The 20,347-nt window shown below is 52.2% G+C and overlaps 1 protein-coding gene across 1 annotated transcript in view; it reads right to left on the bottom strand.

Annotated features, from left to right (window-relative positions):
- Positions 1-20,347, bottom strand: part of OTC (ornithine transcarbamylase) — a 134,311-nt gene that overhangs the window by 49,119 nt on the left and 64,845 nt on the right. The window contains exon 3 of the mRNA XM_073667294.1: positions 9,414-9,495. Coding sequence (XP_073523395.1) covers positions 9,414-9,495 — 82 coding nt within the window. The remainder of the gene's footprint in view (positions 1-9,413; positions 9,496-20,347) is intronic.

Raw genomic sequence — 20,347 nt, 5'->3', positions numbered from 1 at the left:
GTCTACTCATGGGGCCCCCCCTGCAGGACCCCCCGCCGTCACATGACCGGAGATGCCCCTGCGCTAAGCATGGGCCCCATGCTGAGCGCAGGGACATCTCCGGTCATGTGACGGCACCGGCACAATACTTACCCCTCCCCGTCCCTTCGCAGCGTCTTCCGCGTCCTCTGACTGTGACGTCTCAGGTCAGAGGGCTCGGTGATATGTTTACACCGCGCGCGATCTCTCCTGAGCTGTCACAGCACAGAGCGGGAAGACGCGCGCAACGCTGGAGTCCGGATCAGCATCAGGTGAGAAGTGAGGTGAGTATTTGATTTTTTTTTTATGTATGGGGGCATGGGGCATTATATGGTGGGGGGAGAGTGGGTGTGACAACCTGCATGGGGCATTATATGGAGGGGTGACATCCTGCATGGGGCATTATATGGGGGGGTGACATCCTGCATGGGGCATTATATGGGGGGGTGACATCCTGCATGGGGCATTATATGGGGGGAGAGGTGACATCCTGCATGGGGCATTATAAAGGAGGGGGTGTGACATCCTGCATGGGGCATTATATGGGGGGAGGGTGACATACTGCATGGGGTATTACAAGAGGGGAAGGGGGGAATTGACATCCTGCATGGGGGCATTATATGGGGGTGGGTGGGGGTGTGACTTCCTGCATGGGGGCATTATATGGGGGTGGGTGGGGGTGTGACATCCTGCATGGGGCATTATAAGGGAGGGGGGTGTGACATACTGCATGGGGCATTATATGGGGGGTGACATTCTGCATGGGGCATTATAAGAGGGGAAGGGGGGAAGTGACGTCCTGCATGGGGCATTATAAGGGAGGGGGTGTGACATCCTGCATGGGGCATTATAAGAGGGGAAGGGGGAAATTGACATCCTGCATGGGGCATTATATGGAGGAGGGGGGAATTGACATCCTGCATGGGGGCATTATATGGGGGTGGGTGGGGATGTGACATCCTGCATGGAAGCATTATATGGGGGTGGGTGGGGGTGTGACATCCTGTATGGGGCATTATAAGAGGGGAAGGGGGGAAGTGACATCCTGCATGGGGCATTATAAGGGAGGGGGGGTGACATCCTGCATGGGGCATTATAAAATGGGGAGGAGGGAATTGACATCCTGCATGCGGCATTATATGGGGGTGGGGCGGGGAGTGTGACATCCTGCATGGGGCATTATAAGGGAGGGGGGGTGTGACATCCTGCATGGGGCATTATAAGGTGTAACGGGTCTGGGAGGCGGAACCTCTGAGCTACTATACAAGGGGGCAGTCCTTGTAAGGGAGCGGGTGGCGACCAGGCAGGCAGTCACAGCAGGTGACCAGGACAGTCTCTGGAAGAACGGGCAGGAGATCACGGCAAGTGACTGGGGCAGTCTCTGGGTGAACGGGCAGGTGGTCACGGCAAGTGACCGGGGCAGTCTCTTGGTAAAGGGTTGGTACGACCTGTGGCGGCTGATGGTAGACTTGAGCTCCCAGGTGAGCAGGCGAGAGTCTCTGGATAAACGGGTGGTCACAGCATGTGACGGCGGAGCCTCCAGGAAGACCAACAGACAGGCGGCAGATGAGCGCTCCCAGGAGAGCGGGCAGAAGTCTCTGGACAGGCGGGTGGTCACAGCACGTGACGGCAGAGCCTCCAGGTAGGCTAGCAGACAGGCAGCAGATGAGCGCTCCCAGGTGAGCGAGCAGGAATCACTGGACAGGCAGGTGGTCACAGCATGTGACGGCGGAGCCTCCAGGTAGACTAGCAGGCAGGTAGCAGGTGAGCGCTCCCAGGTGAGCGGGCAAGCTGGTCCATAGACAGACTGACGGGAGTAGGAAGGCAGACCGTCGGACCTCAGGCAAGCAGGCAGGTGGCTGGTGTGCGCTCCCAGGTGAGCGGGCAGGCTGGTCCTTAGACAGACTGACAGGAGTAGCAAGGCAGACCGTCGGACCTCAGACTAGCAGGCAGGTAGCAGATAATCAGGCAGGAATCTGGCAGGTAACTGGCAGGTAACTGGCAACGGGACCTGAGGGCTGAAGCAGAGTAGTGAACAGTGCAACAACATTGCTCGGGCACCTCCATTTTGGAGGAGGTGCCTTATATATGGTAAAGTCCTCCGGCCATTGGCCGGGGACTCCTTAGGACGGCGCGCGCGGCCCCTTTAAGAGGGAGGGAGGGCGCGCGCGCGCGCCCTAAGCACAGTGGCCGGGAAGGAGCGCGCGCTGCCAGCAGAGCGGGAGAGGGACGCCGGGCACGGAGCAGAGCGGTGAGGGGAACAGCGTCCCTGCCTAGCAGAGGGCAGGGACGCCGGCACTACAGTACCCCCCCCTTTAGGCCCCCCCTTTTTTAGGCCAGATAGAAATTTAGCTAGGATGAGAGGGGCATGGATGTTCTCCCGGGGCTCCCACGTTCTCTCCTCAGGACCAAACCCCTTCCAATCTACCAGAAAAAAGGTCTTTCCTCTTACCCTTTTGGTGGCAAGAATGTTCTCTACCTCAAACTCGTCCTCAGCAGAAACCGGAGCAGGAGGCGTACCTGTAGACTTGGAAAAAGAGTTAAGCACCACGGGTTTGAGGAGAGATACATGGAAGGAGTTAGGGATCCGTAAGTTGGCCGGGAGTTTCAATTTATAGGCCACCGGGTTGATCTGACTGATGACCTCCAGAGGACCGATGAACCGAGGCCCTAACTTGTAAGAAGGTATCTTGAGTCGAACATATTTAGATGAGAGCCAGACTTTATCTCCTGGACGAAATTGTGGAGGATCCAGGCGTTTTTTGTCAGCGTGTCTTTTCATACGCTCGGATGACAGAAGGAGTGCGGACCGGGTACTCTCCCATATGGAGGAAAATTTGCTAACGAGAGATTCCGCAGCCGGGTTGTCCACAGAGGTGGAGACAGGAAAAGGAATCCGAGGATGCTGACCAAAGACTACAAAAAACGGGGATTTGGAGGAGGATTCGCTCTCGTGATTATTATAAGAGAACTCGGCCCATGGTAGGAGATCCACCCAGTCAGAATGGTGGGCATTAACGAAGTGCCGGAGGTAACTGGTCAGGTTCTGATTGATCCGCTCCACTTGACCATTGGACTGTGGGTGGTAAGCGGAAGAGAAGTCCAGGGTGACGTCTAGTAGTTTACAAGTGGCTCTCCAGAAACGTGAGGTGAACTGTACCCCACGATCCGACACGATGTGGAGGGGCAGGCCATGAAGACGGAAGATGTGGCGGATAAAGTCTTTAGCCAGCTCGGGTGCAGACGGAAGGCCTGGCAGGGGAATAAAGTGAGCCATCTTGGAAAAGCGGTCAGCGACCACCCAAATGACCGTACAACCGGCAGAGACGGGAAGATCTGTTATAAAGTCCATTGCTATATGCTGCCAGGGGGCAGCAGGTACAGGAAGCGGAAGGAGGCGTCTGGCTGGCAGATGTCTCGGGACTTTGTTGCGGGCGCAGGACACACAGGCAGAAACAAAGTCTATTATGTCCTTGTGCAGGGTAGGCCACCAATAGTGCCGGGCAATAAGCTGGAGGGTCTTTTTCTGACCGGCGTGGCCAGCTAGTTTAGACGAATGGCCCCAGTGTAGGATCTTCTCCCGATCAGGTACTGAAACAAACGTCTTACCGGGAGGGAGACGATTTAGACTCACGGGAGCCACCTGCATTACTCTGGCGGGATCGATGATATGTTTAGGTTCTTCCTCGAGATCGGACACCAGAAAGGATCGGGACAAGGCGTCTGCTTTGACGTTTTTGTCAGCCGGGCGAAAATGAAGAACAAAATCAAAGCGAGCAAAAAACAAGGACCACCGGGCTTGGCGCTGGTTAAGTCTCTGGGCATGCTGGAGGTAAGCCAAGTTCTTGTGGTCAGTGTAAATTATTACCGGATGAAGAGCCCCCTCGAGTAGGTAACGCCACTCCTCCAACGCCAGCTTGATGGCCAATAACTCTCGGTCTCCTATGGAATAGTTGCGCTCAGAAGAGGAGAAGAGTTTGGAGAAGAAGCCACAAGTTACCATTCTCCCGGAAGATGATTTTTGAGTAAGTACCGCTCCGGCTCCAGAGGAGGAGGCGTCAACTTCCAGGAAGAACTGCTTGTTGCCGTCCGGGCGATGCAGCACCGGGGCGGAAGAGAAGGCCTGTTTTAGGGAAAGAAAGGCCTCCTCTGCTTCGGGCAGCCACTCTTTGGGATTAGTACCCTTACGGGTGAGCGCGGAAATTGGGGCAGTCCGGGAAGAGAAGTGCGGGATGAAGAGGCGGTAATAGTTGGCGAAGCCCAGGAACCGTTGAATAGCCTTCAACCCCTCTGGTCGGGGCCATTTCTCGATGGCAGACAGTTTCTCAGGATCCATTTGTAGGCCGGTCTGAGAGATAATGTAGCCCAGAAACGGAAGCGAGGTCTGCTCAAAGAGGCACTTCTCATATTTAGCGTAGAGATGGTTCTGCCTGAGCCTGAGCAGGACCTGACGAACATCCCTCCGGTGAGTCTGGAGATCCGGAGAGAAGACCAAGATGTCGTCCAGGTACACCACTACGCAGGAGTAGAGAAGGTCCCGGAAGATGTCATTGACCAACTCTTGAAAGACGGCAGGAGCGTTACAGAGGCCAAAGGGCATTACCAGATATTCATAGTGGCCGTCCCGGGTGTTGAATGCCGTCTTCCATTCATCCCCCTGACGGATACGAACCAGGTTGTAAGCCCCACGGAGGTCCAGTTTGGTGAAGATTCTAGCCCCTCTCAGACGATCAAATAACTCCGGAATGAGCGGAAGGGGGTACTTATTTTTCACCGTGATCTGGTTAAGGCCTCTATAGTCTATACAGGGACGGAGAGAACCGTCCTTCTTTTTTACGAAGAAGAAGCCTGCTCCCGCCGGGGAGGTAGACTTCCGGATGAATCCCCTGGCCAGATTCTCCTCAATATATTCGGACATCGACCGGGTCTCAGCAGCGGATAATGGATAAATACGCCCACGGGGAGGAGTAGTACCGGGTAACAAGTCGATAGGGCAGTCGTATGGTCTATGAGGGGGTAGTGTCTCTGCTTCCTTTTTATTAAAGACATCAGCATAAGACCAATAAGGAATCGGAAGTCCAGGTAGATTAGCTGGGGTAGGAGAAGGACGGACGGGATGGACGGGAACCAGACAGGTCTTATGGCAGTCCTGTCCCCAGCGAAGGACTTCTCCGGTCTGCCAGTCAAGCACGGGTGCATGTCTCTGGAGCCAAGGTAGACCTAGCAGGAGGGCGTGAGAGAGTCCAGGCAGAACATGAAAGGAGATACTCTCAGAATGCAGCATTCCCACTTGCAGAGTAATGGATTCGGTGATGAGTTGGATGGGGCCTGGTAAGAGACCCCCATCCACGGCAGCAACAGACAAGGGTACAGCCAGAGGTTTGGTGGGGATGCGGTACTTCTCTACCAGGGACTGTGAAATAAGATTCCCGGCTGCTCCAGAGTCCAGTTGGGCTAGTTCGAAATAACGGTTCTCCCCGCAGACGATTGAAACTGACAGCAGCAGAGATGGAGAGGATTTATTCTTGTTTAGGTCGACCTCTCTGAGCGAACCTAGACACAGGCGTTTCCCGACCTCTCTGGGCAGGCACGGATCCGGTGCTCCTTACTGCCACAGTAGAAGCAGCTCCCCTCGGCACGGCGTAAGTCCTGACGGGTTTTGACCATCTTGGTCTGGTCGGCCTGCATAGGCTCAGGAGAGTGTACCTGAGGAGAGACGGGTTTCTGAAAAGTAGGAGCTAGACGTGGAAACCTCCTCTCACGGGTGACCTCTTTGGCACGCTCCTGGAACCGTAGGTCAATCCGGGTGGCAAGAGTTATTAGGTCATCGAGAGTGGTAGGAACGTCCCGACCGGCAAGTTCATCTTTAATACGGCCGGACAGACCCTCCCAGAAGACGGATACCAGAGCGTCGTTATCCCAGGCCAGCTCCGAGGCAAGGGTACGGAACCGTATGGCATATTGGCCCACGGTGAGACTTCCCTGACGGAGGCGTAGCAGAGACGATGCGGATGAGGTCTTCCGTCCGGATTCATCGAAGACTTTCCGGAAAGCCGTGAGGAAGGCAGGCAGGTCGGACACCAGGGGGTCTCCTCTCTCCCATAGAGGATTTAGCCAGGCCAGGGCCTCCCCGGTGAGATGGGACATGATGAAGGCAATTTTGGCCCGGTCGGAGTTAAACTGGTGGGACAATAGTTCAAAGTGCAGGGTGCACTGATTAATGAAGCCCCGAGCCTGGGCGGGGTCGCCTCCGAAGCGAGGAGGTGCAGAAAGCCGGGGTCCGGGGTAGGATACCATGGTATTGGTGGGCAGCGGAGCTGCCGGGTTGCGAGTCATGGCACTGGCGGTGGTTGCTGGTGGAGCAGTCAGAGTGTCCAGGCGAGAATTGACATTCCGCAGGTGACCCAGGATGGACTCCTGTTGGGACCTCTGACGGGACAGTTCATGACAGAGGTCCGAGAGCGAGGGAGCTTGGGTGCCACCGGGTTCCATGGCCCGAGCAAACTGTAACGGGTCTGGGAGGCGGAACCTCTGAGCTACTATACAAGGGGGCAGTCCTTGTAAGGGAGCGGGTGGCGACCAGGCAGGCAGTCACAGCAGGTGACCGGGACAGCCTCTGGAAGAACGGGCAGGAGATCACGACAAGTGACTGGGGCAGTCTCTGGGTGAACGGGCAGATGGTCACGGCAAGTGACCGGGACAGTCTCTGGAAGAACGGGCAGGAGATCACGGCAAGTGACTGGGGCAGTCTCTGGGTGAACGGGCAGGTGGTCACGGCAAGTGACCGGGGCAGTCTCTGGGTAAAGGGTTGGTACGACCTGTGGCGGCTGATGGTAGACTTGAGCTCCCAGGTGAGCAGGCGAGAGTCTCTGGATAAACGGGTGGTCACAGCATGTGACGGCGGAGCCTCCAGGAAGACCAACAGACAGGCGGCATATGAGCGCTCCCAGGAGAGCGGGCAGAAGTCTCTGGACAGGCGGGTGGTCACAGCACGTGACGGCAGAGCCTCCAGGTAGGCTAGCAGACAGGCAGCAGATGAGCGCTCCCAGGTGAGCGAGCAGGAATCACTGGACAGGCAGGTGGTCACAGCATGTGACGGCGGAGCCTCCAGGTAGACTAGCAGGCAGGTAGCAGGTGAGCGCTCCCAGGTGAGCGGGCAAGCTGGTCCATAGACAGACTGACGGGAGTAGGAAGGCAGACCGTCGGACCTCAGGCAAGCAGGCAGGTGGCTGGTGTGCGCTCCCAGGTGAGCGGGCAGGCTGGTCCTTAGACAGACTGACAGGAGTAGCAAGGCAGACCGTCGGACCTCAGACTAGCAGGCAGGTAGCAGATAATCAGGCAGGAATCTGGCAGGTAACTGGCAGGTAACTGGCAACGGGATCTGAGGGCTGAAGCAGAGTAGTGAACAGTGCAACAACATTGCTCGGGCACCTCCATTTTGGAGGAGGTGCCTTATATATGGTAAAGTCCTCCGGCCATTGGCCGGGGACTCCTTAGGACGGCGCGCGCGGCCCCTTTAAGAGGGAGGGAGGGCGCGCGCGCGCGCCCTAAGCACAGTGGCCGGGAAGGAGCGCGCGCTGCCAGCAGAGCGGGAGAGGGACGCCGGGCACGGAGCAGAGCGGTGAGGGGAACAGCGTCCCTGCCTAGCAGAGGGCAGGGACGCCGGCACTACATAAGGGAGGGGGTTTGACATTCTGCATGGGGCATTATAAGAGGGGGAGGGGGGAATTGACATCCTGCATGGGGCATTATAAGGAGGGTGGGTGTGTGACATACTGCATGGGGCATTATAAGGGAGGGGGTGGTCTGACATACTGCATGGGGCATTGAAAAGGGGGGAAGTGACATCCTGCAAGGGGCATTATATGGGGGGGAGAGGTGACATCCTGCATGGGGCATTTTATGGGGGGTAGAGGTGACATCCTGCATAGGGCATTAAAAGGGGGGTGTCATCCTGCATGGGGCATTATAAGGGGGGAACAGCCTGCATGGAGCGTTACATGGGGGCCAATATTCTGTATGGAGCGTTATATGGGGGTCAGTATTCTGTATGGAGCGTTATATGGGGGACAGTATTCTGTATGGAGCGTTATATGGGGGCCAGTATTCTGTATGCAGTGTTATATGGGGACCAGTATCCTGTACGGAGCGTTATATGGGGACCAGTATCCTGTATGGAGCATTATATGGGGACCAGTATCCTGTATGGAGCATTATAAGGGGTCAGTATCCTGTATGGAGCATTATATGGTGCCCATAATACTGTATGGAGGACTATACTGTCCGGTCTGCACTGTGCGCTGTGAGGATTCGCCGGTTTCTGAGCTATTGTAGAATTTACAATAGATATTGCTCATGTAATGTAGTAAGTGAAATACTTGGCCTTGTACTATATATATATATTTCTCTACGGTATCTTTGCATCATGAATCATGGTATGTGTTAAAGGGGCCCACTGAAACTCTGTCGCCCAGGGCCCACAAAAACCTGGAGCCGGCCCTGGGGGTAAGTATAACAAGTTTTATTTTTTTTAAATACAATTAATTAACTAGGAGTGGGGGGAATCAGAGATGCACGGGGGGATGAGAGATGCACAGGGGGGGGGGGCCTTCATGCCCCCTATGAAGGGCAGGGGGGGGCCCCAAAAAAATTCTTGCACAGGGGCCCACTACAGTCTGTGTCCGCCCCTGGGCTGCACGACTGTATATTAGACTGCATTAGGATAACTGTATCAGAGGGGAAGGAGGATCAAAGAAGACAGATGGCCTATATTTAGCACATCATCTAAAACAGGAACTATGTGCAGGCAGTGTTTTTTGAAGCAGTCACAAAAATATTTTTTTTAATGTGAAAAAAAGCTCAAATTGAATTGGTTTTTTGAAGAGTTTTTTAAGCCTTTGGAAGAGTTTTTACTAAAGTCTTTTTTCAGCCTTTTGATTGGACAAAAACTTCTCTATAAATTCCATGTGTACATGGCCTTAGACTGTAGATAAAGAAGCAGCTTACCTACAAGAGGAAACAAATAGACTGCAGCATCAAACTACATAAAGGGATTGTTTGTAGCAGGGACTAACTTACTATTAGTTACTGTGGTAATTACTATCGTATATATGGAGATAAAAACTGTCTGACATATCCATATCCTGACATAAAAGTGTACAGTTAAACTTCTTTAAGTTAACCATACAAAATTGTAATGGCGTGCAATCAGTGACCTTGGAGAGATACAGGTTTGAGTTTATACAAAAGTTATTCTTTTTTTTCTAAATTAGGGTAGATATACACACAAAGTTGCTATTTTTTATTTTCTAGATCTATTGGCGCAATAAAAATATATGCAAGTGTTCACATAACCTTTAAATAAAACACAATCCTTTTGGAATATATTTCATTACCTGTTTCAGTGGAAAGTCTAGTTCTGGTGCTTCTTTTCTCAAATATCATAGCAAGAGATTTACCCTGCAGTAAAGGCAGATACTAGAAATAAAAGAAAAGAATCGTAAAACATGCTGAGAAACCACATAGCCAGATTATGAGGAAACCTAAGGCAACGTGACCACTATACGTTTTTCAAGCGTTTTTGCAGCGAAAATGCTTAAAAAATGCTTGGTAATATGTGCCCCATGTTCCCCAATGATAATCCGCATGTGCTGTGCACATGCTGCGGAAATTTCCGCTGCGGCTTATCTTTGCGGAAAAATACGCAGCATGTCCATTAATTTTGCAGACACGCAGCGTAATTGCCGCCATTGACTTGCATTGAAACGCATATAATCCGTGTCAGTACATTTGCACACACGGATAATATGCGTTTCTATGTACGGATGGTACCCGGTCTGGAGAAGAGGAGACTGTCATCCAGACCCGGGTAACATGGTACCTGTAAAAAAAAGGAATTAAAATAAAAAATAAAGATTATACTTACCTTCGGATGGCCCTCAGTCTCCTCAGTGATGCGTCCAGTGTGTTGGGCGGCTCGCGATGGTCTAAAAGGACCTTCCATGACGTCATTTAGTCATGTGACAGGTCACGCGACCGCTGACGTTGGCAGTCTCGTGACCTGTCACATGACTCAATGATGTCACCGCAGGTCCTTTCCCACCACCGCGACCCATACAACACACCGGACGCAGCGGAGAAAATACCGGGGACCATCGAAAGGTAAGTATCATCTTTATTTTTTATTTTTACCACTTTTATTCTTTTTTTTAACTATTACTTGGTCACACTATATAAATCCATGCAGTTTGCATGGATTTATATAGTGTGACCAAGTTGTCAAGCACTTTTCCAAGTGATGCTAAAATCGCTTGGAAAAGCGCTTGATAACCCGCATGCAGAAATGCATGCAAAAACGCTTCACAAACGCTTCTACCTGGCGGTAAAAACGCATGTAAAATCCGCATGCGTTTTTCCTGCCAGGGAGAAGCGGAAAAAATCTGCAGCATTTCTGCATTGTTGGCACATAGCCTAACTCTGTTAAAACTTAGAAATATGAACTTGTGTGCAAATAAGTAACTTTCCTACTTTCTTCAGAGGCTGTACTCTTTGCTTTAGCCAAATCTTTCAAGCTAAGGTCAGGATTGAAATGTGCAAATGTTAGAACACAAAAGTCTTACTCAATGGTTCCTATAACAAAAGACTAAGGCAGATTTGGTCATTATTTTGTAGTTAATTTTTAAAATTCATATCTGGTGTGAAATCTACATGAAAATAAATGCAATAATATCTACAATGTTTACTAATGATACTTGCCAATATTTCAAACATTTTACATTGTTTTGTTTCTGAAATGCTCCTTTTACCATAATCCAAAGGCAGAACAAATGTGCCGTTGAGGACGTAAAGTACTCACTGAATTACCACTGGGACCTCAATTTTCTGAAATATCACTTGTTATCATTGTATCACTGTAGCTGTATAGCTGTGTATTGATTTCCACAATTGTAGCATTATTTACTCTATATTTACTGATCATATCAAGGATCCAAAGATAACAGCAGAAGGCCAGTACTAAGGCTTATATTACACATTTTATTTGCTGTGTATGTTTGCCATATCTACCAGGAAAGCTCTTCGAGTTTACGTCAAAACTAATACTATTTTCATGTTACGACTTTGCCAGACGTCAGTGATTCCATTGGGGCTTCTGTCTGAAGCCCTGAAAAACAGGATTCAGGCGAGACCACTGACAGCCATTGAGTTTGATGAAGCAGCTCTATCTGACCTACTTATCGTCACTGTCTGCCTTTTGGAAGTCGGCATAAGATTCGGGCCTTCAGATGGAAGCCCAATGCAGCCACTGACATGTTGAAAAGATGCAGTGTGAACCCAGCCTTATACATAGGACTCCACTGACATGAAGAAGGCCAAAAGAGTATAAGGTGAATTACAGTGGCAACCAAAAGTTTTGCATTTTTTTTAAAAGTGTGATTACTTCTGTCTGGTTGTAGTGATGCCATTTTCCTGGTCATTTTAGTAAACCAGAGGGAAATGGTTGTCAGCTATAAGGCTGAAAATTGTGTTTGACATTGTTTCATCCCTCTATGCATTAGTTTTCAACATTTCCTGGGCCAAATATTTTGCATATTTTGTTATGGGAGATCGAATTTTGCCTATAATGTTATTATTTTTTTGCGTGTGTTTTTAGGCTAAAATATGGCAAAGACAAAGCCAAATTTATCACCAGATGTCAGAAAGCTTATTATTCTGATAGTGAAGTCAGGCAAAAGCCAAAAAGAGGTAGCTATGGAATTCAACTGTTCTCAGAGTCAAGTGTCATGTATATTAAAGAAAGAAAAAGAAGGTTATGGAACAGCTGACAAACCTAGAAGTGAATGACTATGGAAAGTGTGGCACCCCAGGGGTCTGGTTACCACAGTAATAGAAATATTACGTCTGAGAGCAAGTGGGAGGTTTCCTGGTCAGGAGCCCTTAAGTATGCAACACCTCCTGCCCAGTCCTGGGAGGGGAGGAATCTGCCCTTATAAACTGGGTCTGGGGCGGGATTAGACAGTCAGAGCCTGGAGTGAAGTTCCAGACACAGGGCGAGAAACAGCTAGGAGCTCTGTAGGAGCAGGAGCTGAGTGCCAGGGACTGGAAGCAGATATATTGCTCGTCCTGGCTGAAGGGACTACTACCGGACAACGGAGTCCGAGGTTGTGGAAACCTCTAAGTCCAGCAGCAGAACCCAGCCGGCAGGAGATTCCAGGTCCTCTGGCCATAGAAGCCCGGAGGCTCAGTCACAAGGAAGGGACCAGCACCGCCATCGAGGAGCGGAGGCTATCAGAAGGCCCCAAGTCACCAGCCATATGGGTGAGCACCACACGGTATACTCAGGGACGTGGGCTACTTCCACTCGCTTACAGCAAGGTAGCCAGGAAGAGTGTAGATAGACGGGGAGGCCTACAACTCCACCTGGCCAGGGGAACTCCTGCTTGCTCGCAGACTGACCAGGCCCCTTATGCTAGCCAGTACTCCCGGGAGGGTCTGCCTTAATATCATCAGTAAAGACCCTGAACTGCACTGCAAAGACTCTGAGGTGTTCCTGCTTTCTCACCGCATACAGCACTACTAGTACTGGGACGCCCGTGCACCATCACTCCCATCATCCACATTCCCTGCCCTGAGGCCATACTCTTCCCGTGGGGAGTTATCCCATCTTTAGCTGCGCACACCACACCAGCCTCAATGGACTGTCTCGCAGCGGCGGTACACCCTGACCGCAATCCATGGGTGGCGTAGTCGGACATTAAACCACAAAAACCCTATAAAGACTGCCACTGGTTTGACCACCCTGAGCCACGGGATCGGGTCGCCGCCACGGAGACTACAACCCCCAGAGACCCGGCTCCGGGTATCCCACGCACGTGCACACTCGGCCCAGGGGGCGCGTCAACTTTGGCGTAGTCGGCAGGATTTCGTGCCCGCAACCACCGGGTACTGCGTACCTTCAAAAGACTGTCATACCTGCCATGGTGAAGGTTCCCGCCATCCGGAGCCGTTTCCCGCCATCTTCAGAAGTTTCCCGCCATCCGCAGCTGTTTTCCCGCCATCCGCAGTCGTTTTCCCGCCATCGGACGCCATCTTCGGGACGCCGCGCGGGAAGAAGAGGGGCGTGGACGCCAAAAGCGCGCAAGACCCGAAGCTCCGCCCCACGCACCGACGCTGCGCAAGGTCCTGGAAGGGAGAGAGAGCGACGCTGACATCACCAGGACGCGACGCAAGGTCCTCGTCCGGAGCAGCACCAGCGGAGCCGCGGCCTACAGAAGAGGATCGTCGGAAGGTAGGCCACACTTAACTAGGGGGGAGGAAGATGACGGACACGGAGGGACCCTCTACCACCAGCGCCGCTGCAGCAGCGGTGATGCCATTTACAATGCCTTACATCCCCGGAGCAGCCTGGCTGCCCCAATACTCAGGGGAGTCGCATACCCTAAGCGACTTTAAAGAGAGACTGTACAGCCTATTTAAGGTATACCCCCTGACGAAGGGCCAGAAAGTGAGCATATTGATAGGCCAGCTAACCGGCGCAGCCCAACGCGAAGTAAAGTCCTGGTCAGTCCGGGACAAGGAGACCGTAAAGGAGATCTTGGCCCGTCTGAAGGACACTTTTGATACCTGCACCTCAGCCGAGATCAAAATGAGATTTTATGGGTGCAAGCAGCGGGCCCAAGACAGTATAAGAGACTATGCTTTGAGTTTGCAAGAGGCCCTGGGAGCCATTAAACAGGCAGACCCTGACAGTGTGCGGAATGCAGATGAACTGTTAACTGAGCAATTCATTGAGGGTCTGCTGTCCAACGCCCACCAAACCCAGTTGCGTGCAATGGCCTTGCAGAACCCTGGTTTAGACTTTGCAAAGTTCAAGGACAGGGCCATCCGGGTGCTCCGGGAACCGGCACCGGGTAGCGCTGTAACCCACCGGCGACCTGCTATTACCTATCATCAAGAGGCGGCGCCCTTTTCTGCAGAGCCTGTAGGAGCTGGTGCGCAGGCTTTGGACAACAACCCGGCTACAGACCTGCACCATCAGGTCCAAGAGCTAACTAAAAGCGTAGCCGCGATAACCCGAACTGTGCAGTCTTTACAGGTCTCTTCTCCAGTAAGGATCAAGCTGGCCACCAGTCCGGAGGACGTCCCGTAGTACCGACAGAGGAGGATCCCATCGTCCAGTGGAAGACCCAGCGACAGATACAGCGAGGACGGACAACCCATCTGCCGCCGCTGCAATCAACCCGGACATACGGCAAGGTACTGTCATTTAAACGGGCACAACCTGGGGCAGAGGGCCAACCCCCCGGCATAAGATCATCAGGCCCATCGAACTGGCGTGATAAATACGTAGGGGGACGTCCGGTCTTGCCTGTGGTACTGGATGGCATTCCTATGAGTGCCCTACTAGACACTGGGTCACAGGTGACTACCATCCCGTACGTGCTCTTTAAGCGGTACTGGAATGACTCGGACATAACCCGCTACCCAGATGAAGACCTGAGTATCATCGCCAGCAATGGTCAGCCCGTGCCGCAGGTGGGATTCAAAGAGGTGACCATTAAAATCGGTAAAGTCGAACTAGCGGCACAAGGACTGATTATTGTGGACATTGACCGTCATGAGAGTCACCCTAGAATAACCTTGGGAACTAACGTGATTGAAAATTGTCTTGCAGAGGTGATTCTCATTTTACAGCAGGTTGCCAAGAACGCCAGTTCCAGCCAGCAGCGTGTCCTCCAAAAAGAGATATGGGCACTGATGAAACGGCAACAGGTGGAATTATCTGGTGGTGAGATTGGTAGCGTGAGAATGTGTGACCCGTTCCCTATTGCCATGCCCCCGAAAAGTGAGATGATGATATGGTGCCGGGCAGCTATTGGTCTAAGAGGTAGAGACTACCAAGCAATGGTAGAGCCCGTCTACTCAGACAGTAGGCCCACCATTTTGACAGCACGGGGAGTGGTCGATGTACGTCATGGGAGGGTACCTGTCCGCATCATAAATATCGGGGAGAGAGAAGTACGCCTGCCCCGGTATGCCACGCTAGCCAAATTGTTCACCATAAACCAAAATTCTGTAAAGGCCGTAGAACCATGCCTCCATCTCAACCAGAGGAAGGTAACGGCTCTAAGAAACAAATGGAGGACTGGTGTCAGCAACTGCATTTGGGTACTGACTCCACTCCCTCACACCAAAAACAGGGAGTCTACCGGGTGGTTCAGGAGTACGAAGGAGTCTTTAGTAAACACCCGCTAGACTTCGGGCGAGTAAAGGGGGTAGAACATCACATCCCCACAGGAGACAATACACCCATAAAGGAAAGATACCGACCTGTACCCCCTGCACACTATCAGCATGCAAAGGGGATGTTGCGGGACATGAAGGAGGCTGGGGTAATCAGGGACAGCTGTAGCCCCTGGGCAGCTCCACTAGTTCTAGTGAAAAAGAAGGACAACGCAATGAGAATGTGTGTGGACTACAGAAAGGTCAACCGTATCACACACAAAGATGCGTACCCGTTACCTAGAATAGAAGAATCTTTAGCTACATTAAAATCTGCTAACTTCTTCTCCACTTTGGATCTTACTAGCGGGTACTGGCAGGTTCCTGTAGCAGAGGCAGACAAGGAGAAGACTGCATTCACCACCCCGATGGGTCTCAGCGAATTCAACTGTATGCCGTTCGGGCTCTGCAACGCACCAGGAACCTTCCAGCGGTTGATGGAATGCTGTCTGGGACCCCGGAATTTCGAGACGGTCCTGTTATACCTGGACGATGTCATCGTTTATTCCAAAACCTACGAAGACCATCTGAAACACCTGGCAGAAGTGTTTGACGCCCTGGCAAGCTATGGCCTAAAGGTGAAACCCTCCAAGTGTCACCTGCTGAAACCAAAGGTGCAGTACCTGGGACACGTGGTGAGTGCTGATGGAGTGGCTCCCGACCCCGATAAGATCACTGTGATTAAAGACTGGCCAAGACCCTCCAGCATAAAGGAAATGCGGCAGTTTCTCGGGTTGGTAGGCTACTACCGAAGATTCATTCCCGGTTTCACCAAAATGGCAGCTCCTATGCAGGACCTCCTGATAGGTCAATCCAGGAAGGCCAAAAACCAGAAGCCACCCTTCAGGTGGGAAAAGCTGGAAGAGGAGTCCTTCCGCCAGCTGAAGATGGCCCTCACGGGGGATGAAATCCTGGCGTACCCTGACTACAGCCAGCCCTTTATCCTCCACACGGACGCGAGCAACATCGGGCTAGGAGCCGTACTGTCCCAGATCCAGCAGGGGAAAGAACGGGTAATTGCTTACGCCAGCCGAAAACTACGGCCCACAGAGAGAAACCCTGAGAATTATAGCTCATTCAAGCTAGAGTTCCTGGCAGTGGTGTGGGCAGTGACCGAACGTTTCAAGCATTACCTTGCCTCTTCCAAGTTCACCGTGTACACGGATAACAACCCGTTGACACACCTGGACACTGCAAGACTTGGTGCCCTGGAGCAGAGATGGATGGCCCGCTTGTCCAACTATGAATTCACCATCAAATACTGGGCGAGACGCTCAAATGCCAACGCGGATGCCCTGTCCAGAATGCCAAACTTACCGGACGTAGGGGAAGATCCAGAAGAACTGGAAGAAGTCGAACTCCCTGCGTTCCACCGTCATGGGATTACCCTGTATTCCCACCGTGTAAGGGACAGGCGCTCTGCCACGTTCAATCCCTTACCCCACTAGAGCTGGGCGGAGACGCAAGACAGTGATCCCGCAGTCCGTCTGGTGAAGGAAATGCTGACACAGGCTGATGCCCGTCTTGACCCAGACGCTCCGGAAGAGACCAAGCAACTGTGGAAGGAGAAAAGTAAACTGTTTCTTTACAAGGAGAAGCTGTGCTGGAGAATGGTCAACTCTAGAACACTTGAGCTGACCTGGCAGGTAGTGGTCCCAAGACGAGATGCGGCTATGGTTCTGGAGGCATACCACGACGGAGCAGGACACTTCGGATGGAAGAAGCTGGAGTTCCTGTTGCGCGGACGGTTCTACTGGGTAGGCATGAGAGGAGCCATCGAGAGGTGGTGCAGAGACTGTGGCCCGTGCAACCTAAAAAGGAAGGACCGTGCCAGCCAGAAGACGCCTCTGCAGCCCATCATCACCAGGCAGCCACTGGAGCTGGTAGCTCTGGACCATGTGAAACTGGCTCCAAGCAAATCTGGGTACGTCTACCCCCTCACAATCGTAGATCACTACTCCCGGTTCCTGGTGGTGGTCCCTGTCAAGGACTTAACGGCTCAAACAGCAGCTAGAGCCTTCCAGCAGCACTTCTGCCGTCCACACGAGTATCTGGAGCAAGTGCTGACGGACCAAGGACCAGCCTTCGAATCGGAGGTCTTCCAAGAGTTCTGCAATCTGTATGGCTGTAGGAAGATAAGAACAACGCCCTATCACCCTCAGACCAACGGACTATGTGAGAAAATGAACCAGGTGGTGATAGACTTGCTAAAAACGTTGCCCCTGGAAGAACGCAGTCTCTGGCCTGAAAAACTGCCTGATCTGGTGGACTTATATAATCACATCCCTGTAGGTTCCACCAACTGTACCCCGGCTTACCTAATGAGAGCAAGACCTGGTAAGCTGCCTATTGACCTGGATATGGGAGTCCTGACACCTGAGGACACCTCGCCAGAGGCAGACTGGGATACAGAACGGCAGCAGCAGTATCGGAAAGTACAGGAGAGCGTAGAGCGGAGTCTGTCTCAAGCAATAGAAAGGCAAGAGAAGACTTATAACCAGCATGCTCCCGCTGTTCCCCTGGTACCTGGAGAGCAGGTCTTGAAGAGAAAGAGGCAGCTCCACAAGTTGGACGACCAGTGGGAGAAGGACCCGTACACAGTGCTGCCCTCAAGCCATAATAATCCAAAAGTCTGCATAATCAGTAAGGATAGAGGAGAAACCACAGCCATTGTCTCCAGAGACCACCTGAAAAAATGTCCCGAGCAGCTGCAAAGCCCTGACGAAGATCAAGAGAACCCTCAAACCGCAGAGGAAAGGGAAGAAATGATCAGTACCATACTCGGAGACTTTCCCCGGTCCTGGACTCAAATCAACAACGCAGTTGTGTTACCCGTCCTCACCTTTCTCCAGCCGGCCCCTCAAGGGCCTACAGAAGAACAGGTAGTGTCAGAAGAGCAGCCGGCCCCGGAGGCAGAAGAATCCATACCAGCAGCCCAGGAGAATCAACCCTCTGCTAGTAGTGAGCCTGCCGTGCCCCTAGTAAGCCAAAGAGTACGCAGAAAGCTGCCAGACCTACCCGCAACACCTTCTACACCCTGTAGTGCAGAACCAGATAGTGGGTTACGTAGGTCCACCAGGAGCACTAGAGGAGAGATAGCCGCTCGCTGGAGAGTCTAATGCCAAGTATATATTTACCTGTACATACCTAAATGCTGAAAAAGGTTTATGTTTTTGTTGCCTGTTCATTGATTATGTTTCTCTAGTTACCCTGCAGGTTTATTTGCACTGACAGGTTATGGACGCTGAGTAACCGGAATTACATTGTAGATAGTTGCACCTTGGTGCCTCTTGTGAAGATGGCCGCGGAAGAGAAAAACCTGTCTGGCGTGGCCTCCTTGTGGCCCAAAGTAGCTAGCCTCAGCCTTGCAGCCACGCCCAGGGCCAACGTTTGGGGTTTGCTTTGGACAGGTCCCCTACTCTGTTCCAAGACTTCACCTTGTTGGGTGACATGGACACCCGGCTACAGACACGCCGTGACCTCTAAAGACTAAAACTTCTTGTACATATGTTATGCTCTTGTTATATCCTGTATTTGTGTTTTCTTAAAAATGTGTTTAGTCCCGGAGTACTAAAATTTACTAGGGGGGAATGTGGCACCCCAGGGGTCTGGTTACCACAGTAATAGAAATATTACGTCTGAGAGCAAGTGGGAGGTTTCCTGGTCAGGAGCCCTTATGCATGCAACACCTCCTGCCCAGTCCTGGGAGGGGAGGAATCTGCCCTTATAAACTGGGTCTGGGGCGGGATTAGACAGTCAGAGCCTGGAATGAAGTTCCAGACACAGGGTGAGAAACAGCTAGGAGCTCTGTAGGAGCAGGAGCTGAGTGCCAGGGACTGGAAGCAGATATATTGCTCATCCTGGCTGAAGAGACTACTACCGGACTACGGAGTCCGAGGCTGTGGGAACCTCTAAGTCCAGCAGCAGAACCCAGCCGGCAGGGGATTCCAGGTCCTCTGGCCATAGAAGCCCGGAGGCTCAGTCACAAGGAAGGGACCAGCACCGCCATCGAGGAGCGGAGGCTATCAGAAGGCCCGAAGTCACCAGCCATACGGGTGAGCACCACACGGTATACTCAGGGACGTGGGCTACTTCCACTCGCTTACAGCAAGGTAGCCAGGAAGAGTGCAGATAGACGGGGAGGCCTACAACTCCACCTGGCCAGGGGAACTCCTGCTTGCTCGCAGACTGACCAGGCCCCTTATGCTAGTCAGTAATCCTGGGAGGGTCTGCCTTAATATCATCAGTAAAGACCCTGAACTGCACTGCAAAGACTCTGAGTCGTTCCTGCTTTCTCACCGCATACAGCACTACTAGTACTGGGACGCCCGTGCACCATCACTCCCATCATCCACATTCCCTGCCCTGAGACCATACTCTTCCCGTGGGGAGTTATCCCATCTTTAGCTGCGCACACCACACCAGCCTCAACGGACTGTCTCGCCGCGGCGGTACACCCTGACCGCAATCCACGGGTGGCGTAGTCGGACATTAAACCACAAAAACCCTATAAAGACTGCCACTGGTTTGACCACCCTGAGCCACGGGACCGGGTCGCCGCCACGGAGACTACAACCCCCAGAGACCCGGCTCCGGGTATCCCACGCACGTGCACACTCGGCCCAGGGGGTGCGTCAAAAGCTTCCTCCAGAGTTGATCACATTATTAAGAAAAGCTCAGTATTTGATGTCCATAAAAGTGCTGTACAGATTTTTCATGACATGAACGAAGAATATGGGGTCAAAGTGAGTCGTCAAACTGTGGTGCGACGGCTAAGAGCAGTAGGGTTGAATGCACGAGTTCCAGTCAAGAAGCCTTCCATCTCTGCAAAGAACTGGAAGGTCTGACTTGAGTTTGCCAAAGAACACGGCCAATGGAAAGAGATAGATTGGTCTAAAGTGTTGTGGTTGGATGAATCCAAGTTCAATCTGTTTGGTAGTGATGGCAAGCACTACATTTACCGCCCAATTGGAAAATGTAATGATGTAAGGTACCAAACACCTACAGTGAAACATGGTGGTGGCAATGTCATGGTTTGGGGCTGTTTTTC

The sequence above is a fragment of the Phyllobates terribilis genome, unplaced genomic scaffold (genome assembly GCF_046119375.1).
Source record: "Phyllobates terribilis strain yellow unplaced genomic scaffold, ASM4611937v1 Scaffold_2__4_contigs__length_985480577, whole genome shotgun sequence".
NCBI lineage: Eukaryota > Metazoa > Chordata > Amphibia > Anura > Dendrobatidae > Phyllobates > Phyllobates terribilis.
The sequence above is the reverse complement of the archived record's forward strand: the minus strand, read 5'-3'. Positions and strand labels throughout refer to the sequence as shown.